General features: G+C 42.6%; 1 protein-coding gene across 2 annotated transcripts in view; it reads left to right on the forward strand.

The window, feature by feature from the left end:
* The window catches only part of LOC133561541 (CREB3 regulatory factor-like), a 55,302-nt gene extending 32,803 nt beyond the window's left edge, over positions 1–22,499 (forward strand). For both annotated transcript variants that reach the window (XM_061914889.1, XM_061914898.1), the window contains exons 6-9: positions 2,407–2,596; positions 7,710–7,783; positions 10,837–10,965; positions 13,865–22,499. In XM_061914889.1, the coding sequence (XP_061770873.1) occupies positions 2,407–2,596; positions 7,710–7,783; positions 10,837–10,965; positions 13,865–13,980 (509 nt within the window). In that variant the 3' untranslated portion in view covers positions 13,981–22,499. The remainder of the gene's footprint in view (positions 1–2,406; positions 2,597–7,709; positions 7,784–10,836; positions 10,966–13,864) is intronic.
* The last annotated feature ends 210 nt before the right edge of the window (positions 22,500–22,709 follow it).

The following is a 22,709-nucleotide window of genomic DNA, read 5'->3' on the forward strand; positions in this document are numbered from 1 at the left end:
CTGGGAAAGGAATACAATTTGAAATGTCATTATACAACTAGAGCAGGGGTAGGGAACCTATGGCTCTAGAGCCAGATGTGGCTCTCGGATAAATCTGAGCTGACATTGCTTAACACGATAAGTAATGAATAATTCCACTTTAGTGTTAAAAATAATGTTCAAAATACAAAACATTCTCATGCATTTTTAATCCATCCAGCCGTTTTCTACCTGTTTGAGAAGTTGCGTTGATAGGAAGTTATTTATTACTCTAGCCTTTAAATAGACTCCCTTTTTAGACCAGTTGATCTGCGGTTTCTTTTCTTTTTCTCCTATGTCCCACTCTCCCTTGTGGAGGGGGTCCGGTCCGATCCGGAGGCCATGTACTGCTTGCCTGTGTATCGGCTGGGGACATCTTTGCGCTGCTGATCCGCCTCCGCTTGGGATGGTTTCCTGCTGGCTCCGCTGTGAACGGGACTCTCGCTGCTGTGTTGGATCCGCTTTGGACTGGACTCTCGCGACTGTGTTGGATCCATTATGGATTGAACTTTCACAGTATCATGTTAGACCCGCTCGACATCCATTGCTTTCCTCCTCTCCAAGGTTCTCATAGTCATCATTGTCACCGACGTCCCACTGGGTGTGAGTTTTCCTTGCCCTTATGTGGGCCTACCGAGGATGTCGTAGTGGTTTGTGCAGCCCTTTGAGACACTAGTGATTTAGGGCTATATAAGTAAACTATTGATTGATTGATTTACTATTGGTTAGTGTGGGGGTTCTTCAGACCACCAAGCACCAACATGAGAGCCTGTTTCAGGGTTACAATATTGTTTTATTTTTCAATAAGTCTCTCAGTTGCTTTCCAGCAATTGTCTTTTCGTCTTTCGTCCTCGCTTGTGCTTTGGCTCCAGCTCCAACCCCAACTCTCCTCCTGGCTGTTGCTTATAACCGAGCGGCAAGTGATTAGATAACAAGGCCCCGATGGGCTACCTACGCACCTGTCGCTGATTTCGAGGCTGATCCTGGCAACACCCCGCTTCGCTGCAGGCCACGCCCCCTCCACAGTTAGCTTCAGAATAACAGTGTTATTACAAAAAATATGATATGGCTTGTACAGAAATACATTTTTAAATATTTGGCTTCTTGGCTCTCTCAGCCAAAAAGGTTCCCGACCCCTGAACTAGAGAATGCAACATTTTTTTTTAAGAAATCTTTTCTTGGGGCCCAGACTCTGCATCCAGTGGCCCCCAGGTGAATTGAGTTTGAGACCCCTGCTCAAGCGGGTGACTTTTCAAATGATGCTACAAGTTAGCAGTGGTGCTACTTTTTGTAGCAACGCTTTTGCCGCATATTTGTTCAACATCCTCCTACTTGAAGCCAAACCACCGCCGGACGATGTACTCCCTGCTGTTTTTCTTGGGAATTAATTCTTCCTTCATCACTGACTGTGAGTTTTTCCTTGCCCTTATGCGGGCTCTACCGAGGATGTCGTTGTGCTTTGTGCAGCCCTTTGAGACACTTGTGATTTAGGGCTATATAAATAAACATTGATTGATTGATTGATGATTTTTCACCAGATTCGCACCTTCTTTCTCTTGTATTACCACTCGCACCGCTCCGCTAGCATCACAGCTAACGTTACCCACGCTGCTACCTTCCTGCTCCGCAAATACGTATGTAAGAAGATGCGCTTGCTGTCTGTGAGAAGGAGACACAAGGAGTGGGAGGAGCCAGTAGTGTAATGCCAGCAGGTAAAATCAACTGCGTGAGAACCTATACTCGAATATCACAATATTGTCATTTTCCATATCGCACAGAGACAAACCTGCGATACATCGAGTGCATCGATATATCGTCCAGCCCTACTTGACATATTACGGTTGTCTGTTCAACATCTTCCCGCTTGAAGCCAAACCACCGCCAGACTATGGACACCTTGCTGTTTTTTCTTGGGAAATAATTCTCCCTTCATTTGTTACCAGATTCGCACCGTTTTTCTCTCGTATTACCACTCGCACCTCTCCGCTAGCATCACAGCTAACTTTACCCATGCCGCTACCTCTCTGCTCTGTGAGAGCGTATGACGTTGCACGCGCGACAGTATGTGACGTATGTAAGAAGGTGTGCTTGTTTTACATCTCTGTGAGAAGCAGAGACAAGAAAGAGTGAGAAAAGCCTGTAGTGTAATGCCCGCAGCTAAAAGCAACTGCGTGAGAACGTACACTCGAATATCACGATACAGTCATTTCCCGTATCGCACAGAGACAAACCCGCGATATATCGCCCAGCCCTAGTGTCTACTCTCCTTCTCTTGTGTTTTATAAGTGCAACGTCAACCGCAGTCTTTGCATTTGCTCAACAATGCCATGTTTTCTCCCAAGGAACTTGTTTTAAGCGCTTCTTTCCCGTTTATCTCGCTGCATCCAGGCAAGAAAGGCCGCCGCAAAGCCCGCAAGACGGACGCCAGCGACCTGACGCCGAACCCGCAGAAGCTCCACAACATTGGTGAGCAGCTACAGAAGCTGAACGCCGCCATCGACCGCATGGGCCCCGTCAACGACCTGCCCGCCGTGGCCCGGGCGCGTTCTCGCAAGGAGAAGAACAAACTGGCGTCCAGGTAAACGTGGGTTCTTCTTTTTTTTTCACCAGGATGTCATTATCAAACTCTCGGGAGTACGCGAGGGGTTTAGATCAGGGGCGTACCCGTTAAACGTCATAAGGGAAACGAGGGATCGTGCTCGCAGGGAGATTGCGTTCATTTTGTCGCCATCAAGTGCACAATGCGGGTAATTCAGGCCTTTTATTGATGCCCAGCATTCACTTATATGACCAAATGCAAACAACCTTCCCTAGTCATGGTGACAAAAACACAAAATGCCAACAGACATGGTCACACATAACACAATATGACACAATTTGTGGATATTATAAAAAAAGACGTCTTTGCTGTAGGGTTGTACGGTATACCGGTACCAGTATAGTATCGCGGTACTCATGAATCAAAAACAGTACTGTACTGTGTTCGAAAAGTACCCGTTGGCCATATGTTGTTTTTTTTACAGGCGTGACGGCGCGTCGTCATGACATTGCTGGTTTAATGAGCTGAGGAGCATGTTCGGCAGCGCACAATCACGGAGTACTTACAAGCAGACACAGTGTGTCCACAGAAAAGGGAGAACGGGCGCATTTTGGCTTAAAAACTAACGATAAAGGTGAAGTTATAACACTGAAACGCCCTCAGGATGAGGTGCTTTAAAACATGGCTAGCGGTTAATGTTCATCTGCAATCGGCAGTGTTTTAGCATCTTCTAAATCACTAATCCTCGTCTCCATGGCGACAAATTGCATATATATTGTTTTACTTACCGGATTCGGACTGCAGTGCAGTCACCGAGGTGCCAGGCTGGGCGTCAGAGCCAGAGGAAGAGGCAGAGGGGACACGCATTGATTTGTACTCCATGAACTCGGCGCACCCTCCTAAGCATGAAACAGTCCTGTCGCACGTGTTACATTTCGCCGATATTTCATTTTTTTTCGTAAAATAAAGCCACACTTTCGACTGCTTGACTGACTCGCTCGGCTACATAGGCTAACACTTCCGGCGGTGGGCGCTTCTTCGTTGGTGTTCAGCGGCTTCTTCTTCCGGTCTGCGGACTTATTCTTTTTTTCCGGTCGGCGGACTGGGTATCGAAACTAGGAATCGAAATTCAAACTTTTGAACGATTCCGGGAGAATCGGAAAGTTAGTCCCGGTTCCAATCGATACTCAATACCCAACCCTGATTACTGTAAATGCCAAAACAGCATTACAGTAAAAAAAGTACTTTTTCTTTTTTTTTTTTTTTTCATTTAGAGAAAAATGCTGTAAAAACAGTCAATTTTACAATTTTACCATGAAAAATTGCTACTTTTACATTGCAAAATTTGATGGATAACTTGCTTTGAAATCATTATTATTAGTATTTATTTATATTTAAAAAATGGTTTGAGTGTTTGATAATATATTTTTGCGTATTTAGACAATATTTACCCTCTAAAGGCCTTAGTGGCCACATGTGTGGACAGCACCTTTTAGCTCTTATTTCCAAAATTGTGTACACTACTGAATTGGGGTCTTATGGCCACTTATGTGGACACTTATGCTGCTCTCTGGTGGTGTCAGAAGTGTATAACATACAACGGAATTTGAGGGAAAAAAGTGTAAAAATAAAAATTAGCATGTCACTACACATGAAGTACACGTTTGTGTACTTATGGACTAAGTACATCATATCGAAAGATGATTTTTAGTTTTTATTCTAATTAAGGGCCAATAAGCCCAAATAGCAAAGAGAAATAAAAAAAAGCATGTAAACAAACAGCTTGGGCCTTAAAGGCCTACTAAAATGAGATTTTCTTATTCAAACGGGGATAGCAGGTCCATTCTATGTGTCATACTTGATCATTTTGCGATATTGACATATTTTTGATGAAAGGATTTAGTAGAGAACATCGACGATAAAGTTCGCAACTTTTGGTCGCTAATAAAAAAGCGTTGCCTGTATCGGAAGTAGCAGACGATGTGCGCGTGATGTCACGGGTTGTGGAGCTCCTCACATCTGAACATTGTTTACAATCATGGCCACCAGCAGCGAGAGCGATTCGGACCGAGAAAGCGACGATTTCCCCATTAATTTGAGCAAGGATGAAAGATTTGTGAATGAGGAAAGTTAGAGTGAGGCACTAGAAAAAAAATAATAATAATAAAAAATAAAAGGCAACGGCAGTGGGAGCGATTCACATGTTATTAGATAATTCTGAAAAATCCCTTATTTGCTTTGTGTTAATAGTGTTGAAGTAATATAATAAAGTCATACCTGAAAGTCGGATGGCTACATATGAAGTACACGTTTGTGTACTTATGGACTAAATACATCATATCAAAAGATGATTTTTAGTTTTTATTCTAATTAAGGGCCAATAAGCCCAAATAGCAAAGAGAAATACAAAAAGAGCATGTAAACAAACAGTTTGGGCCTTAAGAGGTTAAGTTAACATAATTTGTGATTACATGGAGTACATATATTTTTTATTTCTCCCATAATAGAAAAAAATTATACATTTAGTAAGAAAAGTTACAGTACTTTATTGATATTATTTCCAGGCTTTCCAGGGCCAAATAAAATGAAGTGGTGGGGCACTTGAGTTTGACACCAGTGAGCTAGATGTATAGGTAATAATTAATTAATTAATTTTGCAGTGTCAAAATAATCAAATATTAATTGTAGTTGTGCATCACTCACTCAAATAAATTCCCCAAGGTATATTAGAAAGATATTAGAAAGTATCCAGTAACAAATGTGTCCGCATCAATTACATTACTGCATCTTGAGCTCAACGTCAAGAATTATTGTGGCCACTAGGTGTCGGCACAAAAAAATTACCACTCCACTTCAGCTTAAAGACATCATGAGTTTATTCCAGGTGGTTCAAAATTAATAGGTTGTTGTTTTTCATAGCTACCATTGTCATCACGCCATCGACCTTTCCTAACATTCCACACTACAACCCACTATCGCTGTCAGACACTACTCAATGCTCCAATAATAAAGTAATGTGAGACGGTCCCACTGCAACAATTCTATCTGCATCTACGTGTCAAACTACACATGAGCACTAGACAAGGCCGCTTCTTGTCCTTTCATTCCATGAATTCTGGAAGCCATGTTGGGCCGAGAGGACTGTCACGGGTTCAAAGGTCACATAAGATGTCATTGATGGGAGTATGTGTTTAAAAGGTGTGTGTGAGGAAAGCAGGGCAGGAAGGAGGAGGTCATGTTGAGTTCAGTGGAGTTGTTGACACTGGAGTGTGAGGTGGGGAATTTGTTTGTGTTTTTACACTAATGTTGAAGGTCTTTGTGGGGAACGACATCCACCTTGTCACGCAGGGGAAGGGGGCGGGGTTTGGTGCCAGTGGGTATATGGACGGTGTAGCCGGGAGTCCTGGATGCATTGCATTGTGGGTAGGTGTTGTGTTGCGTTTGTGGTGTGTTGCAGGGCGTATGTTCTCCAGAAGTGTTTGTCGTTGTTTAATGTGGGTTCAGTGTGTTTGTCATCGTTTACTGTGGGTTCACAGAGTGTGGCGCGTGTCGGTGAGAGTGTTGAAGTTGTTTTATATCACAACCATTAGTGTGATCTGTGTGACCCTGGTTTACACACATTAAAGGCATAAAAGAAACCCAGTCATTTTGAAATGATGGCAGCGGAAGTGGCACTCGTGACGTCACAAATTTGACCTGGCGGTTAAATTAAGCATGTGCTTATTAATTTGGTGAGCTTGTTTTATAAACCCAGCCATAATTCAAGTCAGGCGCATGTTACTTGCCCGGCGGCTACTCAAGGAAATATTGTATTTTCCCCGTGTCACACTTTGTACTCAACTAAGATTCTGTGTGTCACTTCCCTGATTGACCATTCTGAACATTTGAACATTCTGTCCTCTCTCTCTCTCTCTCTTTCTCTTTGTGTCTCTTTCTCGCTCTGTCTCTCTCTATTTCTCTCTGTCTCTCTATTTCTCTCTGTCTATTTCTCTGTCTCTCTATTTCTCTCTGTCTCTCTCTCTACATCTCTGTCTCTCTATTTCTCTGTCTATTTCTCTGTATCTCTATTTCTCTCTGTCTCTCTCTCTAAATCTTTGTCTCTCTATTTCTCTCTGTCTCTATATTTAATTCTCTGTCTCTCTCACTATTTCTCTCTCTCTCTATTTATTTCTCTCTGTCTCTCTCTCTCTATTTAATTCTCTCCCTCTCTCCCTATTTCTCTCTGTCTCTCTATTTAATTGTCTCCCTCTCTCTATTTATCTCTGTCTCTCTCTCTATTTAATTCTCTCTGTCTCTCTCTTTCTCTCTGTCTCTATTTATTTCTCTCTGTCTCTCGCTCTCTATTTCTCTGTCTCTCTCTCTCTCTATTTTTCTGTTTCTCTCCCTCTCTCTGTCTCTCTCTATTTCTCTCTGTTTTTCTCTCTATTTCTCTGTCTGTCTCTCTCTCTTTCTGTCCCTCTTTCTCTCTCTCTTTTTCTCTATTTCTCTCTCCATTTCTCTTTGTCTCTCTCTCTATTTTTCTCTGTCTCTCTCTCTATGTCTGTCTGTCTCTCTCTCTGTCTCTCTCTCTCTCTCTATTTATCTCTGTCCTTCTCTGTATTGCTCTATTTCTCTCTCTTTATCCCTCTCTTTTTCTCTCTTTCTCTGTCTCTTTAAGTATCTTTGTCTTTCTTACTCTTTCTCCTTATCTCTCTCTTTCTCTGTCTCTTTATAATTTCTCTTTCATTTTCTCTCCATCTCTCTTTATTTCTCTGTCTTTCTTTTTCTTTTTTCTCTCTTTATCTCTTTTTCTTTCTCCGTATCTCCTTCTTTCTCGCTTATCGCTGCCTCGCTCTTTCTTTTCTCTCTCTTTCTTTTCTCTCTCATTCTCACTCGGGGGACGGCGTGGTTACGGGTGGGAGAGTGGCCGTGCCAGCAACCTGAGGGTTCCTGGTTCAATCCCCACCTTCTACCAACCTTGTCACGTCCGTTGTGTCCTTGAGCAAGACACTTCACCCTTGCTCCTGATGGGTGGTGGTTAGGGCCTTGCATGGCAGCTCCCGCCATCAGTGTGTGAATGTGTGTGTGAAGGTAGAAAAGCGCTATAAAAGTATAACCCATTTACCATTTTACTCTCTCTCTCTCTCTCTCTCTCTCGCTGTCACGTTTGCAGGGCCTGCAGGCTGAAGAAGAAGGCGCAGCATGAGGCCAACAAGATCAAACTCTGGGGGCTCAACCAGGAATATGGTTAGTACATCATGGACTTCTCCTTCAAAGGAGAACTGCATTTATTTTATTTTTTTTAAAGAACACACGTTTTTCTTTTCATATGCATTCCAACCCGTAAATAAATGGTAGCAAGAGTCCGTTAACAATGGAGACAATGACAGTCAATCAATCCATTTCGCCGATAAGCATTCTAAAAACATCCAGAAACCTCCATCATCATTTTATATACATGCTGGAAGTATAAATGTAAGGTAGTAACATTCATAATAACACGTAATGTTTACATATTTTGATCATTTTAAGCATAAAGACGCATCACAACGTTCACGTTTCCCAACAACACCACCACTAATAATGGCACACTGCAGTAGAGACAACAAGGACTACTTTGGGACAAATAATGGTCCAGAACCTTCTATGTTTTAGGCTGAATATAAGGAAGGTGATTTACAAGTTTTAGAAACACTAAACATCATGCATCACCAAGATAATCAAACATAAGAAGACAACCACTTACTGTACAATGTCTGCGCTCACTGGCATATTTATATCTCTCTGTTTACATGAAAAATTTTATTATAACCCACGCGAAGGGTTAAAAAAGTGCCGCAAAAGAGCGTCTTTTCGTGTCCTGAGCTGGTGGCCCCCAGGTAAATTGAGTTTGAGACCCTTTGTTTACAGCATAGACATTATTAGGAAAAAATACCCAGATATTGTATATATTTCCATCCATCCCGTTCTGGCTCAGGATCAGCAGGATAGCCAGACCATAGCAAGATGGATGAATATTCCTCGGCATCAAGCATCCTCAGAAAGTCATCACAAGATCACTTCCCGAGGACCTCTCCATCGTTCACACTTAAAAAAGAAGGAAGAAAGTCACAGGACTTGATCAGATGCAAGACAATACAAAATAAAAAGTCACCCAAAAAAAACAATTAAACTGTGACAAAACCATATCAAAAGTGACACCAAAAAAGTAATAGTAGTGTGGGATCAATACAAAAATAATAATAATTCAAGCTGCAAGCAGCGATGGATGGAGTATTACACAGAGAAAAAGTTGTATACACATGTGTTATACATCAGTCTCATGGTAATAACAGTTGTAAAGTGGCTTGGGCATTTTATAAGGACGCCTTTGTGCCGCCATTTTAAGACTCTTAATGCATTGTGAACGGAGTGGAGCTTTTGTATTAAAGGGGGAATAGCAAACTTTCTGTTGATTTTAGCTGGAGGTTGTCAGTCTATGAAATATAGGTCTAAGTGAGACCTACATTGAGGTTTTTGTTTCATGTGAGTATGACATTTCTACAGTGAGTTAGGGGCAGTTTTGTCTGAGCAGGAAGCCGCCGTCTTGTGACAACATTAGCGCAACTGCAACAGCGCACCGGTACTTTGCGCAGTTTGCGGGCTCATAAAATCCAAACAGGGGTAGTAATTAAAACTCTTTCATTTACTTTTTATTTTTATTTTTATTCATAGCTGAATGTATAAGTCTCTGGTTGTATCTGCTGCTTTAATGTCTTTAATGTCCTCTGTGTTCTTTGATGTTTGATGTTTCCCTCTTACACACATGTAAGAGGGATGTGTACTATGGCTATGAGTTGTTTTTTTCCCTTGGCCTCAGTCTGCACCCCCTCTCCAGGGCCCAGGCTAAGACAGATTTTTTAAATTTTATTTTAATCTTCTATTTTTTTCTCCCATTACGCCCCCTTGTTTACCTGTATCTCATCTTTTCTGTAAGGGGCGCTGGAAGCCGGCAGACCCGTCAGCGATCCTGTTCTGTCTCCCTGTAATGTTTGTCTGATCTTGAATGGGATTTTGCTGAAAATTTGAATTTTCCTGAAGGAACTCTCCTGACAGAATAAATAAAGTACTATCTATCTATCTATCTATCTATCTATTTTAATCAGAAGGGTTCAATCTCTCTTCTGTGTTTTTTAGAAGCGGAAACGACAAACGGCCTCAGAGGAGATAATGTTTGAAAAAAAGTTTAAAAAATGTATCCAACTTTTGTATTGAAAGGGGAATTGCAAACTTCCTGATGATTTAAGCTGGGAGGTATGAGTGTATGAAATATAGGTCTAACTGAGACCTACATAGAGGTTTTTTGTTTCATGTTTCTTACGACATTCCTACTGGAAGTTACAGACAGTTTTGTCTGTGTTTTCTTCCAAGGGGGCGCTAGAGCGCAATTTTGAGTTTTGGGGTTTGGTTTTTTGATTAGATCGCAATTTTATCAGGGACATCGGTCCCTAATAAAAAAGGAATACAACTACAAAAAAGATAATGGCCGTTTTTTTTTTTGTTTTGTTTTTTTTATGTCTATAAGTTATGATTCAATATATGTCAGTAAAGGTTTCCAGGTTAGTTCCCATGTATTCATATTTGTAGAGTTTATAAATCTTATTTTTTTCAAAAGTCATTACATTCACAAGTAAGACGTCACTGAAGGCCTAGGTGGCAAACGCGCGTCCCGCCACTGGTTGGATGTTTTTAGAAGTCTTTATGAGTGTGTTCCCGTTAGTACTTGCTATATTGCACGACATAGAATGCATAAAAACATGTGTTCTCGTCTTATGTAAGGATTGTGAATTTAAAAACAAAAAAGTGCAGTTCCAATTTCCTAGCCGTCCACTCATACCTCCACATTACTTTGCACGAGCAATAGCGAAGCAGCTAGTGTGCTAGTAACACATCTCCCGGTGACGTGACTTCATCACCGCCTCCACACCAGCAGACGTGCCAGCTCCCCGTCCTCGCATCATTTGTTTCCCTCCAGCTCCGGGTAATTGTCTCATTCCCCTCCTACATTCCACTCATTCCTGCGCCCATTGCCAAGGTTTTAGTGGCGCCGGCAAAATTGAGCTCCGTCACCAGAAAGCCTCCTTTTCAGCCTCTTTTTTTTTTTTTTTTGTATTCCTTTTAATTCACTTGCGCCGCTTTCTCGCTCATTAGCGCGCGTTCCAGGCAAGCCCAAGTGCCGTGTCACACTCCTCGAGATCATTTATGTTCTACTTTGTGACGAATGAAGCCTGCCTCCTCATGCCGTGTTGTGTGTGCCGCAGAGAACCTGCTGGGGGCGCTGCTGCGTATCAAGGAGGTGATTCGGCAGAAGGTGGAGAGCAGCGAGGAAGAGGACGCGGACGAGCGAGGCATGACCCAGCGTCTGGAGGACATCCTCGGCGAGTCCAGCGGTGAGTGGCGCCAGCAGCCAGAAAAAGTCATCATTTTTCGTATTTTTCGGATTATAAATCGCTCCGGAGTATAAATCGCACCGGTCGAAAATGCATAAAAAAACATACACACCGTATTTCCTTGAATTGCCGCCGGGTAAATAGTATGCGCCTGCCTAGAAGTCAAACTTGTTTCGCAAAATATTATTGTTAGTGTGAAGTGATTTGAATTATATTTATATAACGCTTTTTCTCTAGTGACTCAAAGCGCTTTACATAGTGAAACCCAATATCTAAGTTACATTCAAGCCAGTGTGGGTGACACTGGGAGCAGGTGGGTAAAGTGTCTTGCCCAAGGACACAACGGCAGTGACTAGGATGGCGGAAGCGGGAATCGAACCCGCAGCCCTCAAGTTGCTGGCACAGCTACTCTACCAACCGAGCTAAACCGCTTTATTAGCGCATGTCTAGACTTTACGCCGGGTCAAACTCGTTTCGCCAAATAATTAGCATATGCCTAGAATTTCCACCGGGTCAAACTCGTTTCGCCAAATAATTAGCATATGCCTAGAACTTCCACCGGGTCAAACTCGTCACGTCACGAGTGACACTTCACCTGTCATCATTTTCAAAATGGAGGAGGTTGATTACAACCATTTGAAAGGGAAGGGAAGAAGATTAAGAGCTATTCAGTATGATTTAAGGTCCAAGCTATTGAATATGCTAAAAAGAACGGTAAGCAGCTATGTTTTATTAATATACCGTAGCTGCGTGTGGCAAATATGAGTCATTAAATGACTCCCGCCTCCTGGGAGGGCGGCATAGCTCCTTTGGTAGAGTGGCTGTGCCAGCAACTTGAGGGTTGCAGGTTCGATTCCCGCTTGTGCCACCCTAGTTACTGCCGTTGTGTCCTTGGGCAAGACACTTTACCCACCTGCTCCCAGTCCCACCCACACTGGTTTAAATGTAACTTTGATATTGGGTGTCACTATGTAAAAGCGCTTTGAGTCAGTTGAGAAAAGCGCTATATAAATATAATTCACTTCACTTCACTAGAGGGCGCTAGTGATCCTTCTTGCGACTACTCTGCTGCAGAAGTGACAAGAAGCAGCAAGAGTGGGGAGCGTGTGTTTATTTTTTCCACTCACATAGAGGATTACATATCTAAAATAAACTGGACTTTCAATCGAAGCAGCTTTGTTTTATTAATATACCGTAGCTGCGTGTGTCAAATATGAGTCATTAAATGACTCCCGCCTCCTGGTGGTAGAGGGCGCTACTGCTAATTTTTACCGGTAACTTTTAATTCACATGGCCGTCTGAACGGTTAGGACACAGACCTGTGGATGTGTTGAAGGTGTGCTGGAAAATGCGGAATGGAAAATAGGGAGCAGCAGAAAAGTGGAACGTATTATTTAAATCAGTGTGTTGAAAAACACGGACCGGAATTTTTAAAAAAAACTGGATTTGGATCTGCATTTTCCCATGCCTTGCCGATACGCATTTTTTGGCAAAAATCGGCGGCAGATCCGATCCAAATATCGAATCGGGACAACCTTAGTAGAAATGCAATCAATCAATCAATGTTTATTTATATAGCCCTAAATCACAAGAGTCTCAAAGGATTGCACCCAAATGATGGAAATGCGGTCTTGATTTTCAAAATGGACCCTCATGCCAATCGAATTGTTGCTGTTTTTGTTTTGTCAAAGAATCTCCCTTCTAATGTTGTTGATAAGTGACTCCACTTTCAAACTCAACGCACCAAACGTTCAAGGTGCTTTTTATTATTGTCCATTCTTTAACACAGGGGTCACCAACGCGGTGCCCGCGGGCACCAGGTCGCCCGTAAGGACCAGATGAGTCGCCCGCTGGCCTGTTCTAAAAATAGCTCAAAAAGCAGCACTTACCAGTGAGCTGCCTCTATTCTTTTTAATTTTATTTACTAACTAGCAAGCTGGTCTCGCTTTGCTCGACATTTTTAATTCTAAGAGAGACAAAACTCAAATAGAATTTGAAAATCCCAAAAAATATTTTAAAGACTTGGTCTTCACTTGTTTAAATAAATTCATTTATTTTTTTACTTTGCTTCTTATAACTTTCAGAAAGACAATTTTAGAGAAAAAAATACAACCCTAAAATGATTTTAGGATTTTTAAACACATATACCTTTTTACCTTTTAAGTTATTTCCTCTTCTTTCCTGATAATTTAAATCAATGTTCAAGTAAATTTTTATTTGTTTTTTTATTGTAAAGAATAATAAATACATTTGTATTTAATTATTCATTTTAGCTTTGGTTTTTTCGACGAAGAATATTTGTGAAATATTTCTTCAAACTTATTATGATTAAAATTAAAAAATATTCTGGCAAATCTAGAAAATCTGTAGAATCAAATTTAAATCTTATTTCAAAGTATTTTGAATTTCTTTAAAAAAAAAATTGTTCTGGAAAATGTAGAAGAAATAATGTTTTGTCTTTGTTAGAAATATAGCTTGGTCCAATTTGTTATATATTCTAACAAAGTCCGGATTGGGTTTTAACCTATTTAAAACATGTCATCATAAATATATATTTATTGTGAGAAATCATTAAGATGATGAATGTTTCCACAAAGATAATATCATTTATTATTATTAATAACAGAGTTAAAGGTAAATTGAGCAAATTGGCTATATCTGGCCATTTATTTAAGTGTGTATCAAACTGGTAGCCCTTGGCATTAATCAGTACCCAAGAAGTAGTTCTTGGTTTCAAAAAGGTTGGTGACCCCTGCTCTAACACGTACAAAACATACAAGATCCGCAATGAGGTTTTCCTCACACTCCCGTGGATGTGGATGTTACTTGTCCGCTTCCCTGTCCTCCATTCTTATCTGCTCCGTTTGTCTCCTTCCATGTGTCGCCACGGCAACCGCAGCGCCTTTAGTGGCCGGGCGCACCAAAGACTTCGTGCAGAGGATTTTGGCGGCCAGCGCGGGGGGGCAGAGCCAAGGCAAGAAGCCCCCGCCGATGGGGGACCAGGCGGCGGGCTAAACCCCGCCCCCCCCTCGCCTCGCCTCCGCCTGTGCCACGAGACCCTCCTCCTCGTCCTCCCACTCGAGGAGGGGCGGTTAACCACGTGAGGGTGCTGCTGCTGCTGCTGCTGCTGCTGCCGCCGTGCTGGATGTCCTGCCTGCGTGCGTGCGTGCGTGTGTGTGTGTGTGCGTGTACGCCGCTCTTGTAAAATACTGTACTGACTCCCCCCGCCCCCGCCCGCCCTCGCCGTGTGCTGTACTCGTAGCCCATCGTGCCTATAAATAGACATTGCACTGTTTTTTGTAGACGCCCGTAGTCGTCAGCGGGGAGGGGCGCCAGTGAGCCAGGGGGGCGTCTAATAAGGAGAGTTACTCCCCTCCCCTCCCACACCTTCCTCCTCGCCATCATCACCGCCCACCTTTAGAACGCTGCACCTTATTCCCAAACGACCAAAGAGAACACCAAAACTTATCACATGCTGCCAACCTTTTTGAAACGTGCGAGAAGACGCCAACGTCACCAGCATGCACCAACCCACCTTCCGGCTGAGCACTCCCCCCTCCCCCCGCCCCCCTCCCGCACTTGATGATGTAGCGCGCCTCCCTCCCCGGCAGCCCAAAGTAAAGACGCGTGTAGATGTAGAGAGCAAATACTTTGATCTGGTTGTGCCCACGAGGTGGACCGGTCTGCCTTTCTTCTGTGAAGCTTAGACCGACCTTGTCCACGGTCTCTAAATGTTGTCGGACATGAAGCGGAAATAGTTCAAGGACCCTTTTTTTTTTTGGTTTTTCGAATTGCACTGTGGTTTCGAAAGGACTGCGCACCTTGCTGAGAGGACTCCCGGTCCTCCTTAAAAAAAACAACAAAAAGACTTTTAGCACCTTTTTATTATTTTTTTTTTTAGGTCAAAAAACTGCTGACTGGTTTTTGTTTGCCTGACGCCAACACAATTATTGTCAACCAAAATGAAAATAGGTCAGCCCAGATTTCCAGGTATCAAACCCAGAACCTTCTTAATGCGTGTCAACCACTGACCGACAAATACGCAAATGTCTCAATTGGTGCACTTGGTCCAAGTAGCCACAGTTTCAAACCCGGAACCTTTTTAATGCGTGTCAATCACTGGCCACACTAAGTCGCAAATGTCTAAATTGGTGCACTTTGTCCAAGTACCAACGGAATCAAACCCGGAACCTTCCTAAAGTGTGTCAACTACTGACCTGCGAAGCTACAAATGTCTCAGTCGGTGCACTTGGTCCAAGTATCCACAGAATCAAACCCGGACCCTTTTTAATGCGGGTCAACCACTGGCCCCACTAAGTCGCAAATGTCTAAATTGGTGGACGTGGTCCAAGTAGCCACAGAATCCAACATAGAACCTTCTTTATGCGTGTCAACTACTGACTCACAAACCGCAAATGTCTGAATTGGTGCACTTGGTCCAAGTAGCCACGGAATCGAACCTGGACCCTTTTTAATGCGTGTCAATCACTGGCCTCACTAAGCTGCAAATGTCTAAATTAGTGCACTTTATCCAAGTATCCACGGAATCAAACCCAGAACCTTCTTAATGCGTGTCAACTACTGACCCACGAAGCCGCAAATGTCTCAATTGGTGCACTTGGTCCAAGAAGCCACGGAATCGAACCCAGAACTTTCTTAATGCGTGTCAATTACTAACCCACGAAGCCGCAAATGTCTAAATTGGTGCACGTGATCCAAGTATCCACAGAATCGAACCCAGAACCTTCTTTATGCATGTCAACTACTGACTCACGAAGCTGCAAATGTCTGAATTGGTGCACTTGGTCCAAGTAGCCACGGAATCGAACCCGGAACCTTCTTAATGGGTGTCAACCACTGACCCACGAAGCCGCAAATGTCTCAATTGGTGCACGTGGTCCAAGTAGCCACGGAATCGAACCCGGAACTTTCTTAATGCGTGTCAATTACTAACCCACGAAGCCGCAAATGTCTAAATTGGTGCACGTGATCCAAGTAGCCACAGAATTGAACCCAGAACCTTCTTTATGCATGTCAACTACTGACTCACGAAGCTGCAAATGTCTGAATTGGTGCACTTGGTCCAAGTAGCCACGGAATCGAACCCGGAACCTTCTTAATGGGTGTCAATCACTGGCCTCACTAAGCCGCAAATGTCTAAATTGGAGCACTTTGTCCAAGTAGCCACGGAATCGAACCCAGAACCTTCTTAATGCGTGTCAACCACTGACCCACGAAGCCGCAAATGTCTCAATTGGTGCACGTGGTCCAAGTAGCCACGGAATCGAACCCGGAACCTTCTTAATGTGTGTCAACCACTGACCCACGAAGCCGCAAATGTCTCAATTGGTGCACGTGGTCCAAGTAGCCACGGAATCGAACCCGGAACCTTCTTAATGTGTGTCAACCACTGATCCACGAAGCCGCAAATGTCTAAAATGGTGCACGTGGTCCAAGTAGCCACAGAATCTAACCCAGAACCTTCTTTATGCGTGTCAACTACTGACTCACAAACCACAAATGTCTCAATTGGTGCACTTGGTCCAAGTATCCACGGAATCGAACCCGGACCCTTTTTAATGCGTGTCAATCACTGGCCTCACTAAGCCGCAAATGTCTAAATTGGAGCACTTTGTCCAAGTAGCCACGGAATCGAACCCAGAACCTTCTTAATGCGTGTCAATTACTAACCCACGAAGCCGCAAATGTCTGAATTGGTGCACGTGGTCCAAGTAGCTACAGAATCGAACCCGGACCCTTTTTAATGCGTGTTAATCACTGGCCCCACTAAGCTGTAAATGTCTAAATTGGTGCACTTTTTCCAAGTAGCCACGGAATCGAACCCGGAACCTTCTTAATGTGTGTCAACTACTGACCCACGAAGCCGCAAATGTCTCAATTGGTACACGTGGTCCAAGTAGCCACGGAATCGAACCTGGACCCTTTTTAATGCGTGTTAATCACTGGCCCCACTAAGCTGTAAATGTCTAAATTGGTGCACTTTTTCCAAGTAGCCACGGAATCGAACCCGGAACCTTCTTAATGTGTGTCAACTACTGACCCACGAAGCCGCAAATGTCTCAATTGGTACACTTGGACCAAGTAGCCACGGAATCAAACCCAGAACGTTCTTAATGTGTCTCAACCACTGACCCACGAAGCCGCATATGTCTCAATTGGTACACTTGGTCCAAGTAGCCACGGAATCAAACCCGGAACCTTCTTAATGCGTGTCAACTAATGACCCACGAAGCTGCAAATGTCTCAATTGGTGCACGTGATCCAAGTAGCCACGGAATCGAACCCGGAACCTTCTTAATGTGTGTCAACTACTGACCCACGAAGCCGCAAATGTCTCAATTGGTACACTTGGACCAAGTAGCCACGGAATCAAACCCAGAACGTTCTTAATGTGTCTCAACCACTGACCCACGAAGCCGCATATGTCTCAATTGGTACACTTGGTCCAAGTAGCCACGGAATCAAACCCGGAACCTTCTTAATGCGTGTCAACTAATGACCCACGAAGCTGCAAATGTCTCAATTGGTGCACGTGATCCAAGTAGCCACGGAATCGAACCCGGAACCTTCTTAATGTGTGTCAACCACCGACCCACGAAGCCGCAAATGTCTCAATTGGTACACTTGGACCAAGTAGCCACGGAATCGAACCCGGAACCTTCTTAATGTGTGTCAACCACTGATCCACAAAGCCGCAAATGTCTTAATTGGTGCACTTGGTCCAAGTATCCACAGAATCAAAACCGGAACCTTCTTAATGCGGGTCAACCACTGGCCCCACTAAGTCGCAAATGTCTCAATTGGTGCACTTGGTCCAAGTAGCCACGGAATCGAACCCGGAACCTTCCTAATGCGTGTCAACTACTGGGCACTAAGCTGCAAATGTCTCAATTGGTGCACTTGGTCCAAGTATCTACGGAATCGAACCCGGACCCTTCTTAAAGGCCTACTGAAACTACTAGCGACCACGCAGTCTGATAGTTTATATATCAATGATGAAATATTAACATTGCAACACATGCTGATACGGCCTTTTTAGTTTACTAAATTACAATTTTAAAGTTCCCGTGAAGTATCCTGTTGAAACATCGCGCTATGATGACACGTGTGTTTGACGTCACCGATTGTAGATGACATTTTTTCCCAGCCCGATCCAAACTATAAGTCGCCTGCTTTCATCGCATAATTCCACAGTATTTTGCACATCTGTGTTGCTGAATCTTTTGCAATTTGTTCAATTAATAATGGAGACGTCAAAGAAGAAAGATGTAGGTGGGAAGTGGTGTATTGCAGCTGTGTCCTTGTTTACATTCCCGAAAGATGACGGTGAAGCTTTACTACGGAACAGAGCAGTCAAGCGAACATGGCTCCCTACCACATGTCAACCGGCAGGTTTCGGTGAGAAAATGGTGGTAATAAGTCGGCTCTTACCTTAGACGTGAGCGGAGAGCTTGCGTAGTTCCTCCTGCAGCTGCGGACTCTCTTGCCTCCTCCCACCAGCCGCCCCCGACCGTCGGATGCTTCCACTGTGGAGGAGGGGGCGGAAAATCTCAGCCTGGGCCGACCGGCTGTCTTCCCTCAGAGACACTGGCGGTCACCACACCCCTCCGACCATATAATCTCACTAAAACACTAGTAACATAATAAGCACATAAGAGATTTTCCAAAATTATCCTAGTAAATTCGTCTAATAACATCTGAATCGCTCTGCCGTCTAGTTTTTATTTATTTTTTTCCTAGACCTTCACTCTAACTTTCCTCATCCACAAATCTTTTATCCTCGCTCAAATTAATGGGGAAATCGTCGCTTTCTCGGTCCGAAAGAAAATGTTTGATTAATCGATAGTGATGGTGTTAGCACTAGCGTCCGTGCTAACATTGTTTGCGGCGTTTGTGCACTTATGCACTCTAAAGACTAAGTGTAAGTGCACACTTATGCACTCTAAAGACTAAGTGTAAGTGCACACTTATGCGCTCTAAAGACTAAGTGTAAGTGCACACTTATGCACTCTAAAGACTAAGTGTAAGTGCACACTTTTGCACTCTAAAGACTAAGTGTAAGTGCACACTTTTGCACTCTAAAGACTAAGTGTAAGTGCACACTTATGCGCTCTAAAGACTAAGTGTAAGTGCACACTTATGCACTCTAAAGACTAAGTGTAAGTGCACACTTTTGCACTCTAAAGACTAAGTGTAAGTGCACACTTATGCGCTCTAAAGACTAAGTGTAAGTGCACACTTATGCGCTCTAAAGACTAAGTGTAAGTGCACACTTATGCACTCTAAAGACTAAGTGTAAGTGCACACTTTTGCACTCTAAAGACTAAGTGTAAGTGCACACTTTTGCACTCTAAAGACTAAGTGTAAGTGCACACTTATGCACTCTAAATACGAAGTGTAAGTGCACACTTATGCACTCTAAAGACGAAGTGTAAGTGCACACTTTAGCACTCTAAAGACAAAGTGTAAGTGCACACTTGCACTCTAAAGACGAAGTGTAAGTGCACACTTTTGCACTCTAAAGACTAAGTGTAAGGTCACACTTTTGCACTCTAAAGACTAAGTGTAAGTGCACACTTTTGCACTCTAAAGACTAAGTGTAAGTGCACACTTATGCACTCTAAAGACGAAGTGTAAGTGCACACGTATGCATTCTAAAGACTAAGTGTAAGGTCACACTTTTGCACTCTAAAGACGAAGTGTAAGTGCACACTTCCGCACTATAAAGACGAAGTGTAAGTGCACACTTCCGCACTCTAAAGACTAAGTGTAAGTGCACATTTATGCACTCTAAAGACTAAGTGTAAGTGCACACTTTTGCACTCTAAAGACTAAGTGTAAGTGCACACTTTTGCACTCTAAAGACTAAGTGTAAGTGCACACTTTTGCACTCTAAAGACTAAGTGTAAGTGCACACTTTTGCACTCTAAAGACGAAGTGTAAGTGCACACTTGTGCACTCTAAAGACGAAGTGTAAGTGCACACTCGTGCACTCTAAAGACGAAGTGTAAGTGCACACTCGTGCACTCTAAAGACGAAGTGTAAGTGCGCATTTGTGCACTCTAAAGACGAAGTGTAGGTGCACACTTTTGCACTCTAAAGACTAAGTGTAAGGTCACACTTTTGCACTCTAAAGACTAAGTGTAAGTGCACACTTATGCACTCTAAAGACGAAGTGTAGGTGCACACTTTTGCACTCTAAAGACTAAGTGTAAGGTCACACTTTTGCACTCTAAAGACTAAGTGTAAGGTCACACTTTTGCACTCTAAAGACTAAGTGTAAGGTCACACTTATGCACTCTAAAGAAAAAGTGTAAGTGCACACTTATGCACTCTAAGGACTAAGTGTAAGTACACACGTATGCACTCTAAAGACCAAGTTTAAGTGCAAACTTATATACTAAAAGCACAGTGTAAATGCAAATGTATACAGTCTTAAGACCAGGTCTAAGTACACACTTTTACACTGGAGGCAAAGTGTAAGTGCACACTTATGCACTCTAAATACTAGCCGTAAGTGCACTTATGCACTCTAAAGACTACGTGTAAGTCCACACTTATGCACTCTAAGTGTACGTGCACTCTAAAAACAACGTATAAGTGCACACTTAGGCACTTACAACTAAGTGTAGATGCACACTTATAACCTCTGAAGACTAAGTGTAAGTATACACTGAAGCACACTAAAGACTAAGTGCACACTTATGCACTCATAAGACTAAGTGTAAGTGAACACTTATGCACACTAAAGACCGAAAGTGTAAGTGCACACTTACTCTCTTTTACGCACATTTATGCACACTTAAGACTAAGTAGGTGCACACTTATACACCCTAAAGACTTGTTTATGCATTCTTAAGACTAAGTGCACACTTATACACACTAAAGATTAAGTGTAAGTGCACACTTATACACACTATAGACCAAGTGTAAGTGTGCACTTACTCACTTATAAGACTAAGTGGAAGTGCACACTTATACACACTAAAGACTAGTTTATGCATTCTTAAGACTAAGTAAGTGCACACTTATACACACTAAAGATTAAGTGGAAGTGCACACTTACGCAGTCTTAAGACTAAGTGTAAGTGAACACTTATGTCCACTAACGACTAAGTGTGGGTGCACACTTACGCTCAATTGAGACCAAGTATAAGTGTACACTTATACACACTAAAGACTAAGTGTAAGTGCACACTTATGCCCACTTAAGACTAAGTGTAGGTGCACACTTATGCTCAATTGAGACCAAGTGTAAGTGCACACTTATACACATTAAAGACTAAGTGTAAGTGCACACTTATACACACTAAAGACTAAGTGTAAGTGCAAACCTATGCTCAATTGAGACCAAGTGTAAGTGCACACTTATACACACTAAAGACTAAGTGTAAGTGCACACCTATGCTCAATTGAGACCAAGTGTAAGTGCACACTTATACACACTAAAGACTAAGTGTAAGTGCACTTATACACACTAAAGACTAAGTGTAAGTGCACACTTATGCTCAATTGAGACCAAGTGTAAGTGCACACTTATACACACTGAAGAGTAAGTGTAAGTGCACACTTATACACACTGAAGAGTAAGTGTAAGTGCACACTTATACACACTAAAGACTAAGTGTAAGTGCACACTTATGCCCACTTAAGACTAAGTGTAAGTGCACACTTATGCTCAATTGAGACCAAGTGTAAGTGCACACTTATACACACTAAAGAGTAAGTGTAAGTGCACACTTATACACACTAAAGAGTAAGTGTAAGTGCACACTTATACACACTAAAGACTAAGTGTAAGTGCACACTTATGCTCAATTGAGACCAAGTGTAAGTGCACACTTATACACACTGAAGAGTAAGTGTAAGTGCACACTTATACACACTGAAGAGTAAGTGTAAGTGCACACTTATACACACTAAAGACTAAGTGTAAGTGCACACTTATGCCCACTTAAGACTAAGTGTAAGTGCACACTTATGCTCAATTGAGACCAAGTGTAAGTGCACACTTATACACACTAAAGACTAAGTGTAAGTGCACATTATACACACTAAAGACTAAGTGTAAGTGCACACGTGCAGCAATGGAGACGCAGCCTAAGAGATGTTTGCTATAAAAATGATGAATATTGCTGACAAGATGATTATGAAGCATTTCTGGCAAAGTGTGTTTGGCCTTCAACAAAAACCAGTCAGCTTGTGTGAGGATGAAAGATGAACACAAAATATGGCGAAAGCGAAGAGACTCCAACATTCCACAGGTGACGTGTACAGAACACCCCCACTCGTTTTTGTAATCCCACTACTTTCCTTTGTAATCCCACTACTTTCCTTTGGACCTGCTAACACTTAACTTAGACCCGGAACAACAACAATTACAGAAGTGCCGTAAAAATAGAAGCCTGATATTTTTGTGTGTGTGTGTGTGTGTGTTTATTGTAAACCTGTATAATGTATATTTTAATATTTATATGCAGCTGTTGTATTAAAAATATATTTTTAAAATGAAACAGTGTTGTTTTTCCAACACGGTCCACGTGCAGGCGCCACCTGCTGGTTTTTGTGTATATAGGATCCCCACAAGTAGGGAAAATGTAAACATCTAACTTTGGAAATGTTTATAAAACAATCTTGCTGCAAAGAAGCACCATTACATGTCATGATGGCCACCAGGAAGTGGCAAATTAAAATAATATACCTGTTTTTCCTAAGAAAATAAT

This window comes from Nerophis ophidion, linkage group LG01 (assembly GCF_033978795.1).
Source record: "Nerophis ophidion isolate RoL-2023_Sa linkage group LG01, RoL_Noph_v1.0, whole genome shotgun sequence".
NCBI lineage: Eukaryota > Metazoa > Chordata > Actinopteri > Syngnathiformes > Syngnathidae > Nerophis > Nerophis ophidion.